This window comes from Borostomias antarcticus (genome assembly GCF_949987555.1).
Source record: "Borostomias antarcticus genome assembly, contig: scaffold_275, whole genome shotgun sequence".
In the NCBI taxonomy this organism is placed as follows: Eukaryota; Metazoa; Chordata; class Actinopteri; order Stomiiformes; family Stomiidae; genus Borostomias; species Borostomias antarcticus.
Genome location: NW_028175711.1, coordinates 19,760 through 42,235, shown reverse-complemented (window position 1 = coordinate 42,235; position 22,476 = coordinate 19,760). Strand labels below are relative to the sequence as shown.

At 54.2% G+C, this 22,476-nt stretch overlaps 1 protein-coding gene across 1 annotated transcript; it reads right to left on the bottom strand.

Annotated features, from left to right (window-relative positions):
• Positions 1-2,922: 2,922 nt before the first annotated feature.
• Positions 2,923-13,965, bottom strand: tet2 (tet methylcytosine dioxygenase 2; the record flags this gene model as incomplete). Its single annotated transcript, XM_084463135.1, is given in 19 exon segments — positions 2,923-4,445; positions 4,808-5,174; positions 5,928-6,065; positions 6,349-6,438; positions 6,806-6,956; positions 8,692-8,900; positions 9,465-9,558; positions 10,189-10,235; positions 10,237-10,280; positions 10,840-11,271; positions 11,274-11,415; positions 11,417-11,529; positions 11,562-12,021; positions 12,024-12,388; positions 12,519-13,159; positions 13,161-13,214; positions 13,255-13,592; positions 13,643-13,834; positions 13,888-13,965. Coding segments are annotated over 19 exon segments (5,478 nt in total).
• Between the last annotated feature and the right edge of the window lie 8,511 nt (positions 13,966-22,476).

Here is a 22,476-nt window from a genome sequence, read left to right as displayed (position 1 = left end):
CTCTGAAGCACTCTGAAGCATCTTCAAGTATGGCTATGCTCTTCTCACGCTATTTCCTCAGACACCTTTCTCAACCGCAACCTGCTACCGTAGCTGGGTCCTGTACACCTAACATTTAGCATTTCTCTAATTAATTTTATTTTTACAAAATGGAATCCTGTACAAAAAATGATGAATTCTTTCTAAAGGATTGAACTAAGGAGAACTGAAAACGTTGTGTTTAACAGTGAGCGTGGCATCTACAAAATCTTCCTGGATTATCTAACCATAATAAGCGTTCTGTGAACTTGGAAAAAGACTTGATGGTAGATTCAAAGGACAGGATGAGGATTGCTGATAGAAATATGGGCCGTGGGTACATTTGACAAAACTACAAGAAACCTACACCATTTAACATATAACAATAGCAGGGTGTTAAAATCAACAACAAAAAAGAATTTGTATTTCTGCAATACAAATACATGGTATGTACAATGTGGCATAATTTATTTTTAAACACATTTACAATAATCTATTTTCTTATTTTAAATAAAATGTCTTGTAATCTTTTATTACAAATTTTTTCTGAAAAAAAAATGAAGTGCTTCCAGAAAATTCTAGGTGTCAGAGTGGAGGGGGGTGTCATTCAAACATAACCCTGACCCTGTCTAATATCATCACATTAAGTCAAATAGATAGAGGAGGGGGGTGGGGGGGGAACCGAAATACAATTGTTTAGTGGTTATAAATAAATTTAGCTTTTAACTATTACACGGTCACACAGATGTGCATATCTACGATTTATAACTGCCCTGGTCTTACCTTTCAGCAAAAGCTAACGCATTGCTTTCTACCTTGTCAATAGCATACACTTTCCCTTTAGTCAACTCAGTGCATATTATAAGTTCAAATTACTTCTTAAAAGTTTACCACCAATCTACGAGCTAAAACATAAGTACAAAAAAATGCAGGTCGTTGTCAAAGTTAGTTTTTTTTTTGTGTTTTTGAAATATATACAAGTAATTCATCAGGGAGCCGGAGGCAAATCCCTGAAGCAGAGTAAAACAAGATGGCGCTCGAGCACGGCATGCGTGCACAGAAACAAGATGGCGCTCGGGCACGGCATGCGTGCACAGAAATGAGTTGAAAATATCCCTGATTTTTGCTGTCACCATCAAAGCTTCAAGTTCAAGTAACACTTTCTAGTAGATCCAAGCATGAAGAAAGTAATTAGGAATGAACTTGGCCTTGCGGTTTGCCTGAAGGATTTGTGGTTGTAGTTCTGTAACGTTTCGTCATAAAGTAGATGTAGAAAATACAAAGGAAACCCCAAAAGTATGGCCTTTGTATAACATTATCCTATTGCCAAAACTATTTCTGAGGTATATGACAGGTAGGTACTGTTCATCATTCATTAACCATCCCACTGCCCATAGGATCTCACATTTCATTTTTCTAGCAGGTTGAGTGTAGTAGCACCATATGAAATAACAAATCAATTCAAACCCAATGAAATATCACCTTTCTTTACAGCAAATCTAGAATCTAAAGCGAAAAAATTTCGGAAAATGAGAATTTAATTTACTGTACAGATCTCACCTTTTTTTTTTTTTTTTTTTTTTATCATACAACTACATTACAATTATTAATGACCCAACAGCAAGCCAGCTGCCTTTGATGCTGTGACAATGACACTGAGCTTAACCTTGTAACACATTCCTCATGGAGAGAAAGATGTTTGCTAAAACCAACAGTTGCACGACTACATGTAGAGACTAGTATTCACAAATCCAGGTTTGTTAAGTGAACCTGCGGTCAAGAGCTTTCATAAACAGTCACTGACGACCACGTAACCCTTACACAGAAAATGAGAGAATTACCAGACAAAACGTGCTCACTGCCTGTCGTTTTGTTTTTTTTCCTCGTTGAAACATTACTGTTCAAAAATGCACCTTTTGAGAATGGCTCGATTTACAGTATAAAGGATACAACATGTACTATGAAACTGGGAGAAGCACCAGAAAAAATACTACCGTAAAAATTCAATTTGCATGATACTCCGACCGTTCATCGTTTTCGATACATCCACAATCAATGACGTGGCTAGGGTTGCTGAGAAAGTGATTACTGTCTTGCACAGTAGCCGTATATAATTCATGTTGTTGATACGAAGGCGTTAACAAACATTTTGCCTTCCGTTATCAAAAGTGCTTTAGGAAACACTGTTTTGCTGATGATGTCCTGTCGATGATACAGTATTTTCAGTGTCGTCTTGTTTACTATTCATCCAGAGATGCCGTATGCTTGTTCTTAGAAATTGACATACAAAGTGAGTAACAGGAGTATGAAGGCAAGTCAACAAAACGTATAGTAAAGATACACATCACTTGAGCACCGTGGGTCATCCACAAAGTCAGTGTTTTACGCCAAGATTATATTCATAAAGTTAAAATGTGGGATTAGAAAAATGAAAGCCACCCCAAAAAAATGAAACTTTGTTTCCAGTAAAATAGAATAGTCCTGATGTATTGGACTCGAAGCACCAGAAGAGGAGTTTTGACAGTGTGTATCTTGCAAAAGTAACCCAAAAAAATAAATAAATACTTCCTTTATGTGTGTGTACGAGTGTGTGTGTGGGGGGGGTCTGTCAACTAACCACCATCTAGTAAAGCAAAGCCTGATCTTCCAAAAGGTGTCCTGATGTTTTAGGTGGTACAAATCAATCCAACTGATCTCAGGTCTGTTCTCTCTACCCCCCCTGTCTCCTGACCCTGCGTCTCGGAGTGAGTGTAGACACTCCCCATGCGAGGCCAGTGGTGCTTGAGGTCTCAGTTATATAATATATAATATATATCGTCAAAGTAGCACCGTGAGTGTTCTCAGTGTTGTGAAAGGTGAACAGACCTGCATCCCGGCCAGCGCGCCATGTTTTTTTTTTTTTCCTCAGACGAACTTGCTGTACGGCCCGGTGACCTTGGTGAAGGCGAAGGGGGTCGTGGTGACGTAGGTGTTGGTGACGCAGGACTGCGACCTCGCCATCAGGGCCTGGACGAAGCGCTTGTACGGCGGCTCGCCCGTCTGCTCCGCCGCCATCTCGGCGTGCTCCCGCTTGGCGCCCTTCCTGCCGCTGCTCTTCCCGCTGGCGGGCGTCCCCGCCTCGCCGCCGTTCCGCTCGGCGTCCTCCTCCTTCTCGCGCGCCTTCTCCGCCATCTTGGCCTCCCACAGCGCCAGGCCGTGCTTGGCCTCGTTCATGTTCTTGTGCTGGTAGAACACCAGGGAGATCCTCTTGGGGTGGTTGCGGTCCGGGTTCTTCAGCGGCGTGGTGGCGTGCAGCTCGCGCTTGGCGCACTCGATCAGGATGGAGCCGTGGGTGGGCGCCACCGCCACGCCGCCGATATCCGGGTCCAGGAAGTTGTGCTCGTTGTCCGACCACAGCTCGGGCTTCAGCGGCGTGGCGGGGGGGGCCGGCGTCGGGGTCTGCGTCGGGGTCCCGGGCTCCTGCTTGATCACCGGGCTCTGGAAGCCGCCGTTGGGGAGCCCTCCGAACCCCGGGGTCAGGCAGTCCCCGCCCCCCGCGCCCGGGGCCAGGCCCATCTCCGTCTTGATTTGCATCCGGAAGGGGTCCTGCCCCGGCGGGTACATCTGCGGGCCCTGGGTCAGGTACTGGCCCGGATACCCGCCCAACTGATTGCCTTTGCTGACGGCCACTGCATAGTCCAGCCCGGGGTGGTGGGGGTGCGGGTGGTGGTGGTGGTGGAGGTGGTGCGCCGATGGCGGCCGGGAGAGGCCGTCCAGGAACTGGGAGGGGTCCGGCGGCGGCAGGGGGGCGCCGGCGTTGGGACCGTACGGCGAATACGGGCCGGCGGGGTGGTGAACGACGGGGGTCCTCATACCGCCGCCGTACCCGTTGACCTGCAGGCCGGGTTGCTCCCCGTAGCGGGGCAGCGGCGGCGGGGTGAAGCCGACGCCGTAGCGCTGGTGGGCGACGCCGTACGGCTGCTGCTGCTCGGGGGCGGGGTAGAGCGCCGGCGACCGCCGCTGCTGCTGCTGCTGCTGCAGGTACGCGTCCAGGTGTTTGGGGTTGGCGGCGGCGTAGTACGGGTGGTAGCCGTCCAGGGGCATGCCCCCGTTGCAGGGGAAGCCCGCGTAGGGCCCGCCGGGGTTGAGGGGGCCCGGGTAGGGCCCGAGGGCCGGGTTGGACCCGTTCATGTACGGGGAGCCGGGGAGGTGCAGGGGGGAGTGGGGGTACGGAGCCGGGGCCTGCTGCTGCTGGGGCTGCTGGGAAGGGTACATGCCGCCGGGCTTGGAAGTGCTCGGAAAGGGGTGTCCCGGGTGGCCGGGGGGGAAGCGGGGGTAGCCGGCTGGGTGCGGGGGGCCGGGGTAGGGGGGGAGGAGGGCGCTCTGCTGCTGATGGACAGCCCCCAGAGGAGGGTGGGGCGGCTGACCCACGGAACCCGGGTTCGGACCTGGAACACAAACGTCACGAGGTTTAGGTGAGCAAACGTCCCCCTGGCATTTCTATAGGTACACTTTTATAACGCTACGTGGATGAAATGCTAAAAAAGAATTGAAGCTATAACATGAGCCAATATTATATATATATATATATATATATATATATATAGTTAGATACATAGATACTGTAGATGGATACTGTAGACATATATAGATAGATAGATAAGTTAATAGATAGATAGATAAATAGATAGATAGGATAATAGACAGGTTGGTTGATAGATCTCTCACCAGTAATAGATATATACATAGATAGATAGGTTAATAGACAGGTTGATAGATAGTTAGATAGATAGGTTAATAGATCTCTCACCAGTCCCCGCAGTGCTCTGCGCCGTGCTGCTTTCATAAGTGCTAGTCTTGATCTTAGCCTGGAGGGCAGCGGCCGCCTTCTCCGCCTTGGAGTTGGGCGTGTCCAACATGGCGTTCTTGTTGGCCGCCGCCTTCTTGGCGTCCAGCTTCTTCTGCCGGCAGGACTTGGCGGGCTCCGACAGCATGCGGATCTGGCGCCGGAAGGTGCTGAGGACCTGGATGGCGCCCGTCTCCATCTTCCGGCGCTGCGCCTCCTCGCTGCCCAACTCGTCGGTGGTGGAGGCCTTGTAGAGGGGCAGCACGTGGAGCTGCTCGTCCTCCGGGATCTTCCCGATGTGACGGTTGTCCTCGCTGGTCAGCGTGCACACCTGGATGGGGGCGGGGTAGGGGGCGGGGCAGGGGGCGGGGCGGAGAGGAGATGAGGTCAGGAGGTAGCTAGGTGGCTGGGCTAGCATCCAACCAGAGACTGGAAGGTCACTAGCTCATACTGTCGTTTTAAGTCTTTTGGAAGGTATTTCAGAGGTAGATGTATTTTATGTATTTAGATGTATTTCATACTTTTCACATACTATTATATGAACCATGATATACGGCTTGGATCACTAATGAGGCATTTAGCGTTCAATACTAACAAGCCACACATACTGTACTATTTCATATAAACTGTGTTTGAAACTGTTCCCTATTACAGAAATAGTGTACTATTAGTGTGTTCGCCATTTACTTTGTGTCCGAATTCTCAACGGATAATTTGATTCACTATATACAGTAGTCCACTAGAAAATACCCACAATTCACAGCAATTTCTAGTGAACAAGTTTCTAGTGTGTGTGGAGGTCCCGGGTGTGTGTGTGGAGGTCCCAGGTGTGTGTGTGGAGGTCCCGGGTGTGTGTGTGGAGGTCCCGGGTGTGTGTGTGGAGGTCCCGGGTGTGTGTGTGGAGGTCCCAGGTGTGTGTGTGGAGGTCCCAGGTGTGTGTGTGTGTGTGGAGGTCCTAGGTGTGTGTGTGGAGGTCCCAGGTGTGTGTGTGGAGGTCCCAGGTGTGTGTGTGGAGGTCCCAGGTGTGTGTGTGTGGAGGTCCCAGGTGTGTGTGTGTGTGTGGAGGTCCCGGGTGTGTACGCACCACCGTGCTGCCTCCCTGCATGTTGTGGAGGTCTCTGTGAGCGTGGGCGCAGAAGTCCATGCAGGCGGTGACCCCGGAGAACGGACGGCCCTCCTGCAGCCCCAGGCGACAGTCGGTGCCCCGGTGCTCATGTTCCACCTGGGGGGGGGAGGAGAACCACAACAGGAGAGGTTGGGTTTCGGTTCCACCAATAGGGAGCATTGTATAGGCGGTTAGGATACGGAGGGGAGGGGAGGGGAGGGAGGGGGGGGAGGGAAGGGAGGGGAGGGGAGGGGAGGGGAGGGGAGGGGAGGGAGGGAGGGAGGGAGGGAGGGATGGATAGATGGATGGATGGGAGGGAGGGAGGGAGGGAGGGAGGAGGGAGGGATATATATGAAATGGTAACAGAACTGTGCATGGTTCTATGCCCACAGATCCTTACCTGGTTTGCGTAGGCGTCTGGCGCCAGCTGTTTATAGGTGGGGCCCATTAGGGTTGCCAGGTTCTGAAGGTTGTGCTCCAATCTTTCCTCCTGAGAGTAAGACAATATCACAACATTACGTCATCCTCACTTACACAGTACATAAAGCTTTGCATATACAATAACACAATTCAAACAAAAACAGTAGCAACACTACTTGACGATATTACGTTGATGAAGCCTTCATATACAGTATGTCGTTTAATCTCTGCATGGCTAGATCAAAGTACATTTAACATTTTAGACATTCAGCAAACACCCTAAATTGACATACCTAAACTAAGTAGGTCAACTTGGTATATATCTATATCATACGTCTATCATACTTAGAGCAAATACAATAAAGGTTTGTTAGTTGCGTTTTAGTTAAGTTAGTATATTTGTTTATGTTTGTTTGCTTGTTTGTTTGTTTGTTTACCTCTTTGGAGTCATCCCCCAGGAGCTTGAACTTGCGAGGGATCTTGCTGCGGGCGAACTTGCAGCCGTTGTAGTACATGCTCCAGGAGCAGCCGAAGGAGAAGGAGGCGCCGCAGGCTTCCGGGTCCAGACCCTGGCACGCACACGTCCTCCTATCAGGGCACAGGGGGAGGAGAGGGGGCGGGGCCTGTCAGTAGCGTAGCGCAGCATCCAGGGTGGTTGATTGGTCATAATGCACCGTACAAGATACGGACACGGCGTACGTACGGAATGCTTAAGCAGCCCCCGATCCCCTGATGGCGTTTTTGGGCGAGTGTGAGGTTCAGCGCAATTATGCAGTAATCCTATTGGTTAAGAATCCCCTATCCAAAGCATCTGGCGGCCCAGTGACAGCCTACACGTGAAGATTTACGGCGTTTCTTTCTAAAACCAGCTGTGGATATTTATTCTAGCCTATTGTATGTATCAAGTATCGTGAATAAGCCTTTTTGTTTTATGCAACGAACGTCGCATCCATCCATCATCCTAATTCGGTTTGTAAAGCCAATTTCTAAGCGTAAACAACGTGGCGGCGCATGTAAATAGTAAGGCGGGAATGCTGAGGCGCGTTTGAGCTAGGCAGCTACGCATGGCTTCCCAGCGTAATGGTGCCCTGTGGTCTGAGCCAACAACGCATACTTTCTATAACAGTGAGTCATCATAGAGCAGTAAAGACTTTTGGAAACGCTGCCGTAAAACCTGTCTGTCCCTGGCTATGCAAACACTGTGATCAAAGGGGAAACGTACCGGCTCGTGTGTGTGTGTGTGTGTGTGTGTGTGTGTGTGTGTGTGTGTATATAGCCTCATATAGTATACTGTATAATCGGTTTGATGACATTTAGGATGACATCATGTTGGAACACGATGCAGCGGTCACACCAGATGACATCGTTCCAAAGACGTTATTACACACCATGCGGTGAGGCTACGAGTCCTGACGCCAACACGGCCGGCGCACGCACGCCGCAAATACTAGGAAAAAGAGGACAAGTCCTTCCACCCAGAAGGCAGTAGTTAGTCTGCAGCTGTGAACTGGACATGACGCTAAGACCTTTGGAGACGGGATGAAGATGTTGAACGCCTCTGAAAGTGTTTAAGGTGCATGAAGGGGCTTTCAGGTGTTGTTTCCTGTGCAGTTCTACCTCTCTCTCTCTCTCTCTCTCTCTCTCTCTCTCTCTCACCCTCTCTCTCTCTCTCTCTCTCTCTCTCACCCTCTCTCTCTCTCTCTCACCCCCTCGCTCTCCTCTCTCTCACCCTCTCTCTCAATCTCACCCCCTCTCTCTCTCTCTCTCTCTCTCACCCCCTATATCTCTCTCTCTCCCACCCTCTCTCTCTCACCCACCCTCTCTCTCTCTCACTCCCTCTTTCTCTCTCACCCCCCCCCTCTCTCTCTCACCCCCTCTCTCTCTCACCCACCCCCTCTCTCTCTCTCTCACCCCCCTCTCTCTCTCACCCCCTCTCTCTCTCTCTCTCACCCCCTCTCTCTCTCTCTCTCACCCCCTCTCTCTCCCTCTCTCTCACCCCCTCTCTTTCTCATTTCATTCTGTCTCAATTGAAAGAGAGAATGCAATTTATTCTAGCATATTGTATTCTAATCTACTGACGTGTGTAAAATGAATATGTTGGTCTATCTGCATGTCTCCTGGCTCCATATTCTACTGTTCTGTTGTCTGTACATCTGTATTCTCAGCATGTCCCATTCAGTATTCTAGAGAGTTCCGTTCTATATCGCCATTCTACATGACGTCTCTGTAGTATTGGTATAATGGAATATGTCCGCTATTGTTCTAGGCTCAGTTCAGTTCATCTGTAAATACAGGGATACATGGCTTCCTATTGGCTGCTTACTCCTCGTTGATGGAGCAGCGTCTCTGTGTGTGGGCGCCGTGGCGGGTCAGGGTCTCGCTGAGCTCCAGGTACAGCTGGTCAGCCATGGGGGTGGGGATGCCCTCCCAGATCAGGATGACCACCACGACGCACGCCGTCTCGCACCGGTGACCCGAGCGCTCGCGGACCAGGACCAGCAGCTTCTCCTCCACACCGGAACGCCGGATCACCTGGAGGGAGGGAGGGAGGGAGGGGAAGAGGGAGGGGGGGAGAGAGAGAGAGAGACGGAGGAAGGGGGGGAGAGAGAGAGGGAGGGGGGGAGAGAGAGAGGGAGGGAGGGAGGGGGAGAGAGAGAGGGAGGGAGGGAGGGGGAGAGAGAGAGGGGGGGAGAGAGAGGGGGAGGGGGAGGGAGAGAGGGGGAGGGAGAGAGAGAGAGGGAGGGGGGAGAGACACCGGTTCAGACAGTTTTGCGCAAATTCATATGCGTAAAAAATTAATATGCTGTATATATTATTGCATGCTAATAAATGGGTCAATTTTGACTAAAGTGATCTCGACTGAATGTCTTTATTGTCCTTATCTTGTGTTGTTATTACGTTGTTATTATGTACAGTATGCTGTATTAGATTGAGAAGCCAGAACCCTGAACATGTATAAAGGATGTAGTGTAACATGAAAAGGTTTGTGAATGTGATTGTGAATCAAAGGAGTATTTGTTTAGAGACATGGTGCCGTGCAGTCCCAGGTTGCCGGGGGCGTGTTTGGTGTTGTTGCCGTGGCGATGCTCTACTCACCCACTTGGCGATGGGGCATCCCTGCGTGCTCTTGCCCTCCTTGCCTGTGTAGATCACCTTCTCTATCCTGATGGCAGCGCCAGTTAGACCAGACCTGACAGGACAGAGAAGCACAGTGAGACAGGATGGGGTTGTGTGTGTGTGTGAGTGTGTGTGTGTGTGTGTGCACTCTCATTGTGTGGGTATTCATCAGTACCTGTGTGTGTGTGTGTGTGTGTGTGTGTGTGTGCTCTGATCGTGTGTATATTTGTGTCAGTACCTATGGGCAATGGGCATACGCGTGTGTCTGTGTGTGTGCGTGTGTGTGCGTGTGTGTGTCTGTGTGTGTGCGCGTGTTCTGTGGGTATTGGTGTTAGTACAGTACATGTATCTCTGTGAGACAACATGTGTTGTCTATGTGTGCGGGAGTGTGAGTGTGAGTGTGTGTGTATATGCCGCTAGTACCTCTGTAAGTGTGGGTGTGTGTTGGGGGGGGGGGGGGGGGGTAGTGTGAATGTGTGTGTGATGGTGTGTGTGTGTGTGTTCCTGTCTGCTCCAGCTGATCCTGTGTGTGTGTGTGTGTGTGTGTGTGGGGGGGGTGGTGGTGTGTGAGTGTGTGTGTGTGGGGGGGGGGTGGTAGTGTGAGTGTGTGTGTGTGTGTGTGGGGGGGGGGGGGTGGTAGTGTGAGTGTGTGTGTGATGGTGTGTGTGTTCCTGTCTGCTCCAGCTGATCCCATGCGTCTCACCTGCTCTCCATGATCTCCCGTATGGCGGGGATGCTGGGGGCGGAGCCCTAGGTGGGTGTAGTACGGACCCTCGTCCTTCTCGCTGATTTGCTCTGACGGAAAACAAGGAAAAACGCCACAGTCAGACCCAACAACATCACCGACCGACCGACCAATGAACAAGCCCCATTTCCACACCGAGCGAGCAACACGAGCGTCTGTGGAGGAGTGTTTGGCGCAAAGCTACTGAAACTCTGACACAACTATCAGTGTCTGAGTTGGTCTGAGATGTCACTGTGACTCGTGTGTTAGTCTGAGATGTCACTGTGACTCGTGTGTTAGTCTGAGATGTCACTGTGACTCGTGTGCCATCGTCCCAGTTAAACCTTTGCCTTACTGGGTTGCTTGTATGAGTGACCCTCATTCAAGTCCCTGTTTGATAAGCTGTACAGCTGTAAGTGAATGAATATATGAATGAGTGAATATATATAGTATATGAATGAATGTATTATATGAATGAGTGAATATATATAGTATACGAATGAATGAATGAATTATATGAATGAGTGAATATACATAGTAAATGAATGAATTATATAAATGAGTGAATATATATATAGTATATGAATGAATGAATGAATGATATGAATGAGTGAAGTTGCGTGTACTCACCCATGCAGTGGCAGGACGCGATGTCATACTGGTTCTTGATGGGCGTGTCCAGCAGGTTCCTGATGGGCGTGTCCAGGAGTTTGAGCGGCGAGTCGACGAAGTTCTGGAGCAGGGCCTCCTTCTTCGGGGTGAAATCCAGGTGCCTCTTCATCCCAGCGGCGGCCGACAACGGCGGCGCCCCCATCATCATCTCTTCCATCCCTCCTCCTCCCTCCGTATTGGTCGAGAGTATGGTCACGGCGCCCGACGACTCCACCTTGACCCTGTTGGGCGAGCGGACGACGAGCGAGTTCCTCTCGAAGACGGGCGAGAGCTGGTACTGGCGGAGCGTCTGCTCCATGGTGGCGAGGATGCTCCTCTGGGCGCCGTTCTGCTCGCAGGCCGACGGCGCGTGCTGGGGGTGTGGCTCCTGCTTGATCTGCACTCCGCCTCCCCCCCATCGCCTGCATCTGCTGCTGTGTGGGGGTGGGGTCCGCCGGGGGGCTCGAAGCGAGGCCCGTTCTCCATCTTCACCGGCCTCATCGGGGGCCGCGCTGCCGGAAGTCCCCGGGCCGTGGAGGTGAGGTGAAAGTGGCGGCGGCGGGCCCACCAGGCGCTCCTGGCGCTGTAGCAGGTGCATCCTCAGGGCGGCGTGCCTCTGCTGGTGGTAGTCCCGCCCGGCGGCGCCGCCGGGGGCCGGCCTCTCTGGAACTGGCCGCACGACTCCGCGGCGTCCGGGTGGCGCTCGGTTTTAATGTAGATCTGCGCCTGCTGCTGGTTCAGCTGAGCCGGGGTGGACAGGGGGTAGTCCGCGTGGTTGGACTGGCGGTGGTGGAGGTCGCCGTTGGGGTCGGGGGGCTGTTGCTGGGAGGGGGGGGGGTAGGGCTGCTGCTGCTGCTGCTTGGGGGGGCCCACGCCGGCACTGGCTCCTCCCACGCCCGGGCTGGGGGCGTAGCGCCTCTGCGGCTCCGCCCTGTTGAACCCGCAGCTCTCCGCGCCGCCGTAGCCGAACGCGCCGGGTTCGCCGAGTTGGGGGGCGCTGCTGCTGTTGTTGTTGTTGTTGGGCTGGGGGCGGGGCAGGTCCGGAAAGGCGGAGCCGGCTCTGGACTGGACCTGCTGGCCGGGCTGCGGCTGGCTCTGCGGCCGGTAGACCGGCGACTTCATCTGCGGACTCTCGTACAGGGGCGGGTGGGACAGGGGGCGTGCTGGAGCTGATGTTGTTGTTGTTGTTGTTGTGGGGGTATGAAGCTGGACGACAGTATCTCCTCCAGGTCGGGGTCGTCTTCGCAAAGGTGTTGCTCCGGTCCGCCGAAGCGTCCGTCGGCCTGGGGGGGCGCGTCGCACCCCTGGGGGGGGGGCAGCTGGCCCGGCCGGGGCATCTGAGCGTGGGGGGCCGCGGAACCTCCCTGCGGGGGCCACTCAGGGGCGGCGTTGCTCTGGGCCGGAGCCGGTCCGCTGTCCTGCTGCTGCTGGAAGCCTCCGGAAGCGTGGAGGGGGGGGCCGTTGACGAATCCTCCTCCCCCGCGTCTGGAACCTCCCGGCTTGGTCGGGCTCCGGCGGCGGCTGGCCCCTGGGGGCCTGGGGGTCCGGCTGGGTGCCGTGCTGCTCCGTCTGAGCCTGGGGCCGGGCGGGGAAACCCCTCCACATCTGCTGCTGTGTCTGCGGACCTCCTCCACCTCCTCCTCCTCCTCCTCCTCCACCTCCTCCTCCGTGGGAGGAGTTCAGGTCGATCCAGCCCATCTGAGGGGAGACGGAGCAGGGGTTGTCGGTGCCGTTGGGTAGCCTGGAGCGCTGCTGCGGCCCGGGGTCGACCCCTCGGGCCAGAGAGGAGCCACGGACCCCTGGGGGCTCAGGGGGTCCGACCCGCACGGGTTTCCCCCCCCCAGACTGATGATGCTGCTGCTGGGCCAGCGGCCGGTACTGGAAGCCCCCTGGAGGGGGGGGGGCTGTTTCTGGTGAGCACCGTACCCGGGATCCTCGCCCCTCGGGCCCGGCCCGGCGTAGGACCCGAACCCACCGCCGCCGCCGCCCTCCTCCCCCGATAGCGGGGTCGCCCTGCTCCCCCGGGAAGGAGGCGCCCTGGCCGCGGTTCTGGCCGAACACGCCCTGCTGTCGGGCGTTCAGCTCGGCGGGGTAGCAGTCCGTCCCGCCGTTCTGGTGCGGCGAGCCGGCGCCCCGCCGACTGGGTCCCGCCGGCCATGGCGGACCCCCGCTGGCCGAGAGAACGACCCTGCTCCTGGAGGCCCTGGAGGGGGGTAGGAAGGCTGCTCCTGCTGCTCCTGTCCCTGCTGCTCCCCGCCCCCGTAGCTGGTTGGAGTACCCGTTCACGAGGTACGGCGCGGGCGGCGTTGTAGCCGTTGCTGCCCTGAGAGTCGGGCGGCGGCGGCAGGCGGCGGCTCGGAGAGCGGGTAACCTGAGGAGAGAGAGGGAGAGCACCTCGCCAGCGATCCGCCGGCGCCGCCGCCGCTGCCCGGGTGGTTCCCGCCGCACTGCCGTGCGATGGACACCTGCTCGGGGTAATACTGGGATAGGGTTCTCTCCAGGAGGTCACCCGGAGTCCCTTCCATGGAGGTAGGGGGCGCTGTAGCACCGTTGGCCGTCGGCATCTGCCTGCCGTTATTCCTGGGGAGAGAGAATATGTCGCCGTTGGAGAAGCTGGAACAGTTCCTCTTGTCCGGTTTGGGCTCGAACTCGCCCGCCTCCGTCAGCTCCGGGAAAGCGTCGTCCGCCAATAACGCCTCTCCTCCTCCTCCTCCGCACGCCGCCACGTCCTTCTTGTCCCACGACGCCGCGTCCTCCTTGTCCTCCTCGCCGTTCGTCTCACCGTCCGGAGCGGCTTCTTGGGCTGGTGGTGGTGGGCGCCGCCCAGCCCGTGTTTCAGCTCGCCGTTCACCGCGTACGACCCCTGGTCAAACGGCCCGCCTCCTCCTCCGCCTCCTCCTCCGCAGCTCTCTCTGTGCCTCTTCGCCGGGTTGATCCCCGCCTTGCGGTGGCCCCAGCTGCCCTCCCCGTTGACCTGCGGCGACGGCCCCCCCTCCGGCGATGCCGGGGAGCCATTTTGGATCTTGCGCCGAGGAGGGAGTCCGTGTTCAGCTGCGCCAGGATCAGCCTCCCCTCCGTCTCGTGGCCGGCCTTCTCTGTTTCCATCTGGCCTGCTCTGAGACCATCCACAGGCCTGCCCGCTGTGTGTCCTACCGGGGGGGGGGGAGAGAGAGAGAGGGGGAGAGAGAGGAGAGAGAGAGGAGGGGAGAGAGAGAGGGAGGGAGGGAGGGGGAGAGAGGGAGAGAGAGGAGAGAGAGGGGGGGGGAGAGAGAGAGAGAGAGAGAGAGATGATTAAAACCCACGAAAAACACAAACACACAGGGAGGTACTAGGAGGCGGGGCTCTGGCTCAGGAGGCAGAGCGGGTTCGTCCGACGACCGCCGGTTCGATTCCCGGCTCCTCCTCCCGTCCGCACGTCGAAGTGTCCTCTGGCGAGACGCCGGAACCCCAAAACCGCCCCAACGAGCGGGCTAACGCCTGGCATGGCAGCTTGCTGCGCGTGTGGGTGGATGGATGAACGAGAGGCCATTGTCAAACGCTTTGTTCGTTTAAAGCAGAAAGGCGCTGTATGAGTCTATTTACCACACTGACGCTCACAAATCACACTGTTCAGGTGTGAAGACAGTCTGGCACGGTGGTTGCATCATCACAGAGATTGTGTAACAAACAAAATGTTCAAAACAAGTCGCACTTCAGCCAGCTAACATGAGATAAGATGAGATAGAACTTTATTGTCCACCAAGGATGGAAATGTGTCTTTGGTCTCATCACAAGATGCGATAAGAGAAAATGGAAAACAGTGTACTCACACACATTCCACAACAACACACAGACAACAGCGCAGCGTTCACCCGTTACCTGGCGCTACCGAGGTCGTTATCGAGGCAGATCTCTCTAGGGGCCGAGGGGGGGAGAGGGCAAGCCTCTCAAAGTGTGTGTGCAGACGCTGGCCCCGCTCCTGACCTGTTGCCGTTCTTAGCTTTAGCGCAGACGATACCCACACACAAGCTAGTTCTCTGCCACACGCCAAGAGAACCATAACGGGTTTAACACTGTGGCGGAGGAGGACCGCTCACCGATTTATATTCCACCGGCGGGAAGCGATAACGGAGTCGGCGAGCGGCGCTGTCCGGGGAGGGACTGGGAGACGGTCGCGTGGAGGGCGGGGGGGTGGGGGGGGTGAGGGGAGTAATTTGTTCGTACTCCCGCCCGAGCAACTATCAGGTGGCGATACGAGGCCCTCACAGAATTAGATTCACCTCAACCTCAACCCGGAGAGAGAGAGAGAGAGAGAGAGAGAGGGAGAGAGAGAGAGAGAGAGAGAGAGAGAGAGAGAGAGGAGAGAGAGAGAGAGAGAGAGAGGGAGAGAGGAGGGAGAGAGAGAGGGAGAGAGGGAGGGAGAGAGGGAGGGAGGGAGAGGAAGAGACGGAAGGGGAAGGGGGAGGAGATAAGAACGCAGAAGAGGTTGTTCGGGGACAGCCCGCGTCGACCGCGAGGGGGGGAGGCTCCACGTTCGAGAACCGCCCACACACACACACCCTTACACAAGGACACACACACACCCTTACACAAGGACACACACACACCCTTACACAAGGACACACACACACCCTTACACAAGCGCACACACACACCCTTACACAAGCACACACACACACACACACACACACACACCCTTACACAAGCGCACACACACACACACACCCTTACACAAGCGCACACACGTCACTCAGACCGTGGGAACCGGCATGCTTGAACGCGCTGAACCCGGTGTCATGGCGGCCTGTGAGTGGGAAGTGGGATCAAATGGTAACGCTCGCGAAATTCGATTGTACTCTTGTGGAGTCTGTTTGAAATCTGGGAGTTTTAAAATGAAAAATGAAATCCAGTTTTACATATTATATATATTTCTAAAGATATTATCTTCAGAAGTAATCAGGCAATCTATCTCCTGTAGTCAAAAGTAGGCACATGCCTAAAATTCAACAAATATTTCACATGATTGAAAACAGAAGAAGAAGTTGAACTATTTCCTGTTTATGTCTCCTTTTAAACACATCTCCACTGGCAGGGAGATTCTCATGAACCCACTTGTGGTCGACGTCGTCCGACGAGACTCTTTCTCCGAGCAAAAAAAGCACCTCAGTCAGGCAAAACGAGACCGAACTATGCAAATCTACCATCAGCGCTCTCCTCCCCCCCTCCAAAACCACTAGCAGCAGGGTACACCTCCGAACTAGACAGACCGGCCCGAAAAAAACTCTTTCTCTCGAATGACATCTGAGTCAGAGAGCGGGGGGGTAGGTTGGAGAAGGGGGGGCGGGGCGGTGGGGGGGGGGGTACAGGCAACATTCTTTGCGTGCTCAGCATACTCATAACACACTGTCCAACCTGGGCAGCTGCTGAGCTCTGCTGCTCCGTCCTGCCCTGCTACGCTGAGCGCTGCTCTGCTCTGCTCTGTCCTGCTCTGCTCTGCTCTGCTCTGCTCTGCTCTGCTCTGCTCTGCTCTGTCCTGCCCTGCTACGCTGAGCGCTGCTCTGTCTTGTCCTGCTACGCTGAGCGCTGCTCTGCTCTGCTCTGCTCTGCTCTGCTCGCCAAACACACAGAGAAGACGGGTTGTCGGGTTGAGGCGGCAGCATGAGTGTTTACCGACAGAAAAGAGAGAGAGGGAGAGAGAGAGAGGGAGGGGGTACAGAGAGAGAGAGAGGGAGAGAGAGAGAGGGAGGGGGTACAGAGAGAGAGAGAGGGAGAGAGGGGGGGGGGTACAGAGAGAGGGAGGGGGTACAGAGAGAGAGAGAGGGGGGGGGGGGGTTCAGAGAGAGGGAGGGGGGGGGGTACAGAGAGAGGGAGGGGGTACAGAGAGAGAGAGAGAGGGAGGGGGTACAGAGAGAGAGAGAGAGGGAGGGGGTACAGAGAGAGAGAGAGAGAGAGAGGGAGGGAGGGGGGTACAGAGAGGGAGAGAGAGAGAGAGGGAGGGGGTACAGAGAGAGAGAGAGAGAGAGAGGGCGGGAGGGGGTACAGAGAGGGAGAGAGAGAGAGAGGGAGGGGGTACAGAGAGAGGGAGGGAGGGAGAGAGAGGGAGGGAGGGGGTACAGAGAGGGAAAGAGAGAGGGAGGGAGGGAGGGAGGGGGTACAGAGAGGGAGAGAGAGAGGGAGGGAGACGAGGGTGGAGAGAGGGGACAAACGTTCCTTGGCTTTTGTCGACGGGGGCACCTCCTCTCCTGCCTCTCTTCAGACCGATGCAGCACAAAGGCCAGAGTCTGTCTGGGGGAGCTGATTGGCTAGACGCTGACCTCATTCCAGGGCTGGGGTCTGCTGTGACCGGCGGTACAGAACCACGCTGACGCGCCTTTTTAAGGAGCTTTGATAGTTATAGTTATCACCCGAATCTGACCTTTTAAACCGACAGCAACGCGATTTCATTGACCGCTGTGATTCAGACTCCGGACAACTTTATTGATCCCAAGAAGGACAATTCATTCCCAGCTCACCCAGTCCACAGACAACAAGAACTCCCAGGCATGGTAGTTATGGACCAAGCTCATAACAAGGAAACAGAGCAGCAGTAAAATAAATAAAACACGTTATATTTCAGATAAATAACCGAGTTTAAAAGTAACAGTCATTTAAAATGTTACATTAAAAGTCATTAAAACGTCGGCGCTCAATAGCCTGATAGTGGTTGTTTTCCTAAGGGGCATTTCATAGTGCCAGCCGGAGGGCATTACAGAGAATTCACGGGCCAGAACATGAGCAGACTGGCTGATACCTCCCTCTGATCCTGCCCCACCTGTCTCTCTCCTGCGCGTCTCTCCTCCCGACTTCAATTATCCTGGAGCACACTTTCCCCAATACTATTTCAGCTATTCGTGTCCAGAAAACCCATTACACCAGCCAATAACTGAGACAGTTAGACGACTTCCAATGAATGACTAATCTTTTATTTATTTATTTGACATAAAATTGATTCACTGACACAAAAAGAGTTAAGCTTCTACATGTGAGGTGAAGCTTCTACATGTAAAAGTGAATTCTTTGTTCTCCACATTTAACGGCCGACTGTGTGTTTACATCAAATATGTGTCGGCAATTTAATCGTCCTCACCATGTATAATTCTTCTAACTGAAATCAATAATTAATTCCATAGGTTTTGATATATTCATGTCATAGCATCATGTGACAAAGGCATGTAGGGCACAACCATGATTTGACTCCCAGCCCTGGACAAAACCGTCATATATAACAACAATAATATGTGTCATATAAGGTGCCTTTTCCTTCATTGATATGGATTTTAATGCTTTTGCGAACAGTTAATCACAGGCTAGTTCTGTCAGGCTGGAAGCAATACATGGTGTTGGGCCTGTGGTGTTGTCTGAGGGGGCGGGGGGACAAGGTTAACCTTACAGATGGTAGATGGGAGGTGTTGGGGGGAGGGGGGGGGTGTTGCTGCACGTCAGCTGTTTAGCAGTGGCCCCCCCCTGTCTCCTCCCTCCATGCTCAGGTCATGCTATGTTGAATGTGTGCCAACATGACTCTGTGGGCGGGGGGAGGGGCGGGTTTAGGCTACGAGCCGCTGGAGCGCGCCCGAGGCGTGTAGCAGTTGTGCGTTGGGTCGCGTGGAGCGTCGAGGTGTAGGGTTTCCCCCGTGACAAAACTCTGGCGCCACCGAGGACACCCGTTTAATTAGGACACGAGATGGCCCGTTTCCCCGACGACACAATCAGGGCCCGAGTCCCTGGACAACACAACGAAACGTGACCACGCAGAACGGCCCGCTGGGCCTTTGGGCTGCTGGCCTGACCCATAGAATGACCCATATAATGACGTCTGAAATCTGGGACATCCGTTTGTGGATAGACCGACAAACCCACACGATGACAGCTGACACACTGGCCTCTATGTGTGAAAGTACTACAGAGGAAGCTTTGGATACTCAAATACAGTTGAGCGAGTTCATAGCAAGTAGTAGAAATTAGTTAGTAAAAAGCTTCTAAAAGAAGTGCCTACACACCGGCCCAACCAACACCAGCCAACTCCCAACATTCTAAAATTGACAGTTATTGTTCGAAGTTCAAAATTCAGCTGCAAAATCCATCCAACCAACACCAAACAAACACGGCACACCAATTCATTGTTGGTGTTGGTTGGGGCAGTGTGCAGGCTCCTTAACTGAGCCTCAATGATCCACAGTGACCAGCGTAACTTTTGTCTGTGGTTGTATAGCGGTCAGGGATGAGTTATATCCGTGCGCCAGCTAGTGTCTCTCTGCTAACCTTGACAGGGGTGCTGGGGCCGGTACGAGGGACTCCTCGCTTTTGTTTTGTCTACGAGGAAGGAACCGAAACAGGACAGGCTCATCTCCCGACTCGCTGACCGCTTTTGCAACAATCGTGAACCACTTTCGGACCGCCCCGGTCAGAGAGAAACACGGCCATCACCGTACTCTCTCTCTCCGTACGTGTGAAGCGCTGACGGTCAGCACAGCTTATTGATTATTAAGGATCAGGTCAGATTAATTTCTCCAGTGATCTCAGGATTGGATCATTGATTTCCTCCGCGGCGATCGCTGGGATGAAGTGATAGTGAAAGAGGGGAGCGTCTTCCGAGATTAAGAGGGAGAAAGAGAAAGAGAGAAAGAGAGGAAAGGAGAAAGAGAGAAAGAGGAAGAGAGGAAGAGAGGGGGGCGGAGGGGGAGAGAGGCATAGTGAGAGAAACCAAACTGTCTGTAGAAGAGAAACCACACAACAAGGTCTCTCTCCTCCTCCTCCTCCCTGGACCCCCTGCGGGGAGAGAACACAGCCCCTGGCGATGGCATCGATCCCTATCCGCCGCCGGCGGCCATTATTATGATGCAGATCACATCCAAGGCGTCCGCCGCACAATTACAGCCGCCGCCGCCGCGGGGGCCTGGCCGTGGCCGCGCCCTCATCCATCATGATTATGACCCTGTCCTCCGCATACACCTCACACAGGGAGGGGGGGGGGGGGGGGAGAGAGAGAGAGGGGGGATAAGGAGTCATAGAGATGGAGAGAGAGAGAGAGAGAGGGGATAAGGAGTCAGAGATGGAGTGAGAGAGAGAGGATACGAAGAGAGATGGAGTGAGAGAAAGTGTGTGAGAGGGTGAGGGGTCAGAAAGATGAGGGGAGGGAGAGAGAAAGAGGATCAGTAGCCAGAGAAATTGAGTGGGAGAGAGAGAGAGAGAGAGAGAGAGGGGTGAGGAGTCAGAGATGGAGAGAGGCGGAGAGGAGAGTCTCTCCCTGTGGTTTCTGGCACGCTGGGTGGTTAATGGCGGTAGACGGGGCTATTAGGGCAGAGAGGTGGTGTCGTCTCCCTGCATGGAGATTTATGGGAGATGAGGACAGGAGTGCTGGAGGCCTGGGGAGACATGCTGCCAAACTTTTACCTCAGAAGTCAGAGCTGGGGATGTCACACCCGAGTTGAACCGCATTCAAATCGGAATACCAGTACTAGCCAGGTTAGCCACTGTTAGCAATTGACTGTTAGCAATTGATAACAATGCATTATGAAGTATTTTGCACATACAAACACCCTAGCAACATGTCCACTGATAGCAGTCGGACAGTACTGTGTGTAAAATTGCTTCAATGAGACACAAATAAGACGGAAGCGCTAATAAACGGTATTGCTACAGCTTTCACTTCTGTTGATGCGCTGGGCAGCCATCTTGATTTCCAAGTGTGAAATCCCTCAGGGATCTAGGGCACTGGAACTGTGTGCATGCGTGTGTGAGCGTCCTCATTTGGTTAAATAATTAATGGAATGAAGTATTTCCGTGGAGATGTGGACCATTATCAACCCTCCACCTTCATAATGTTACCAACATGACATGGAAGGAAAAGATTCTACTGTTGACAACCCACAGATCTGCACACTAGCTCACTAGTTCCATGCTATCTTGTTCCATGTGTGTATTCCCACACTCTCACTCATTCACTCATTCACTCATTCACTCATTCACTCATTCACTCACTCACTCACTCATGTACTGTAAAAGGGGTTGTGCTCTCTCTCCCCCACTATCACCCCCCTCACACACACACACACTCCTCCCCCCTCTCCCCCACTATCACCCCCCTCACACACACACACACACACTCCTCCCTCTCCCTCTCTCTCCCCCACTATCACCCCCCTCACACACACACACACTCCTCCCCCCTCTCCCTCTCTCTCCCCCACTATCACCCCCCTCACACACACACACACACACACACTCCTCCCCCCTCTCCCTCTCTCTCCCCCACTATCACCCCCCTCACACACACACACTCCTCCCCCCTCTCCCCCACTATCACCCCCCTCACACACACACACACTCCTCCCCCCTCTCCCTCTCTCTCCCCCACTATCACCCCCCTCACACACACACACACTCCTCCCCCCTCTCCCTCTCTCTCCCCCACTATCACCCCCCTCACACACACACACACTCCTCCCCCCTCTCCCTCTCTCTCCCCCACTATCACCCCCCTCACACACACACACTCCTCCCCCCTCTCCCTCTCTCTCCCCCACTATCACCCCCCTCACACACACACACACTCCTCCCCCCTCTCCCTCTCTCTCCCCCACTATCACCCCCCTCACACACACACACACTCCTCCCCCCTCTCCCTCTCTCTCCCCCACTATCACCCCCCTCACACACACACACACACACACTCCTCCCCCCTCTCCCTCTCTCTCCCCCACTATCACCCCCCTCTCACACACACACACACACACACACACTCCTCCCCCCTCTCCCTCTCTCTCCCCCACTATCACCCCCCTCACACACACACACTCCTCCCCCCCTCTCCCTCTCTCTCCCCCACTATCACCCCCCTCACACACACACACACTCCTCCCCCCTCTCCCCCACTATCACCCCCCTCACAAACACACTCCTCTCCCCTCTCCCTCTCTCTCCCCCACTATCACCCCCCTCACACACACACACACTCCTCCCCCCTCTCCCTCTCTCTCCCCCACTATCACCCCCCTCACACACACACACACACACACACACACACACACACACACACACTCCTCCCCCCTCTCCCTCTCTCACGTCCACTATCACCCCCCTCACACACACACACACACACACACACACACACACACACACACACACACACACACACACACACACACTCTTCCCCCCTCTCCCTCTCTCTCCCCCACTATCACCCCCCTTACACACACACACACTCCTCCCCCCTCTCCCTCTCTCTCCCCCACTATCACCCCCCTCACACACACACTCCTCCCCCCTCTCCCTCTCTCTCGTCCACTAAATCACGTCGTTTCGTTCGCGGTTTTTCAGCCAGCGAGAGGCCTAGAAGACACGACCGGCCGTGGAACCTCTACGGTCAGATAAGAACAACATGGCCGCCCCCCCTCCCCCCCCCCCGAACCTTTGAACGCATAATTGGATCCAGGTTTAGATTCCCAGAGAAAACTCAAATGGCCTTAATGTGAGGCTGGCCCACCATAGGATCCACGGCACCAACGTGGAGGGAAAAGAGAGAGAGAGAGAGAGAGAGAGAGAGAGAGAGAGAGAGAGAGAGAGAGAGAGGGTAATAAATGGTTGGGTCATGTGTTTGAT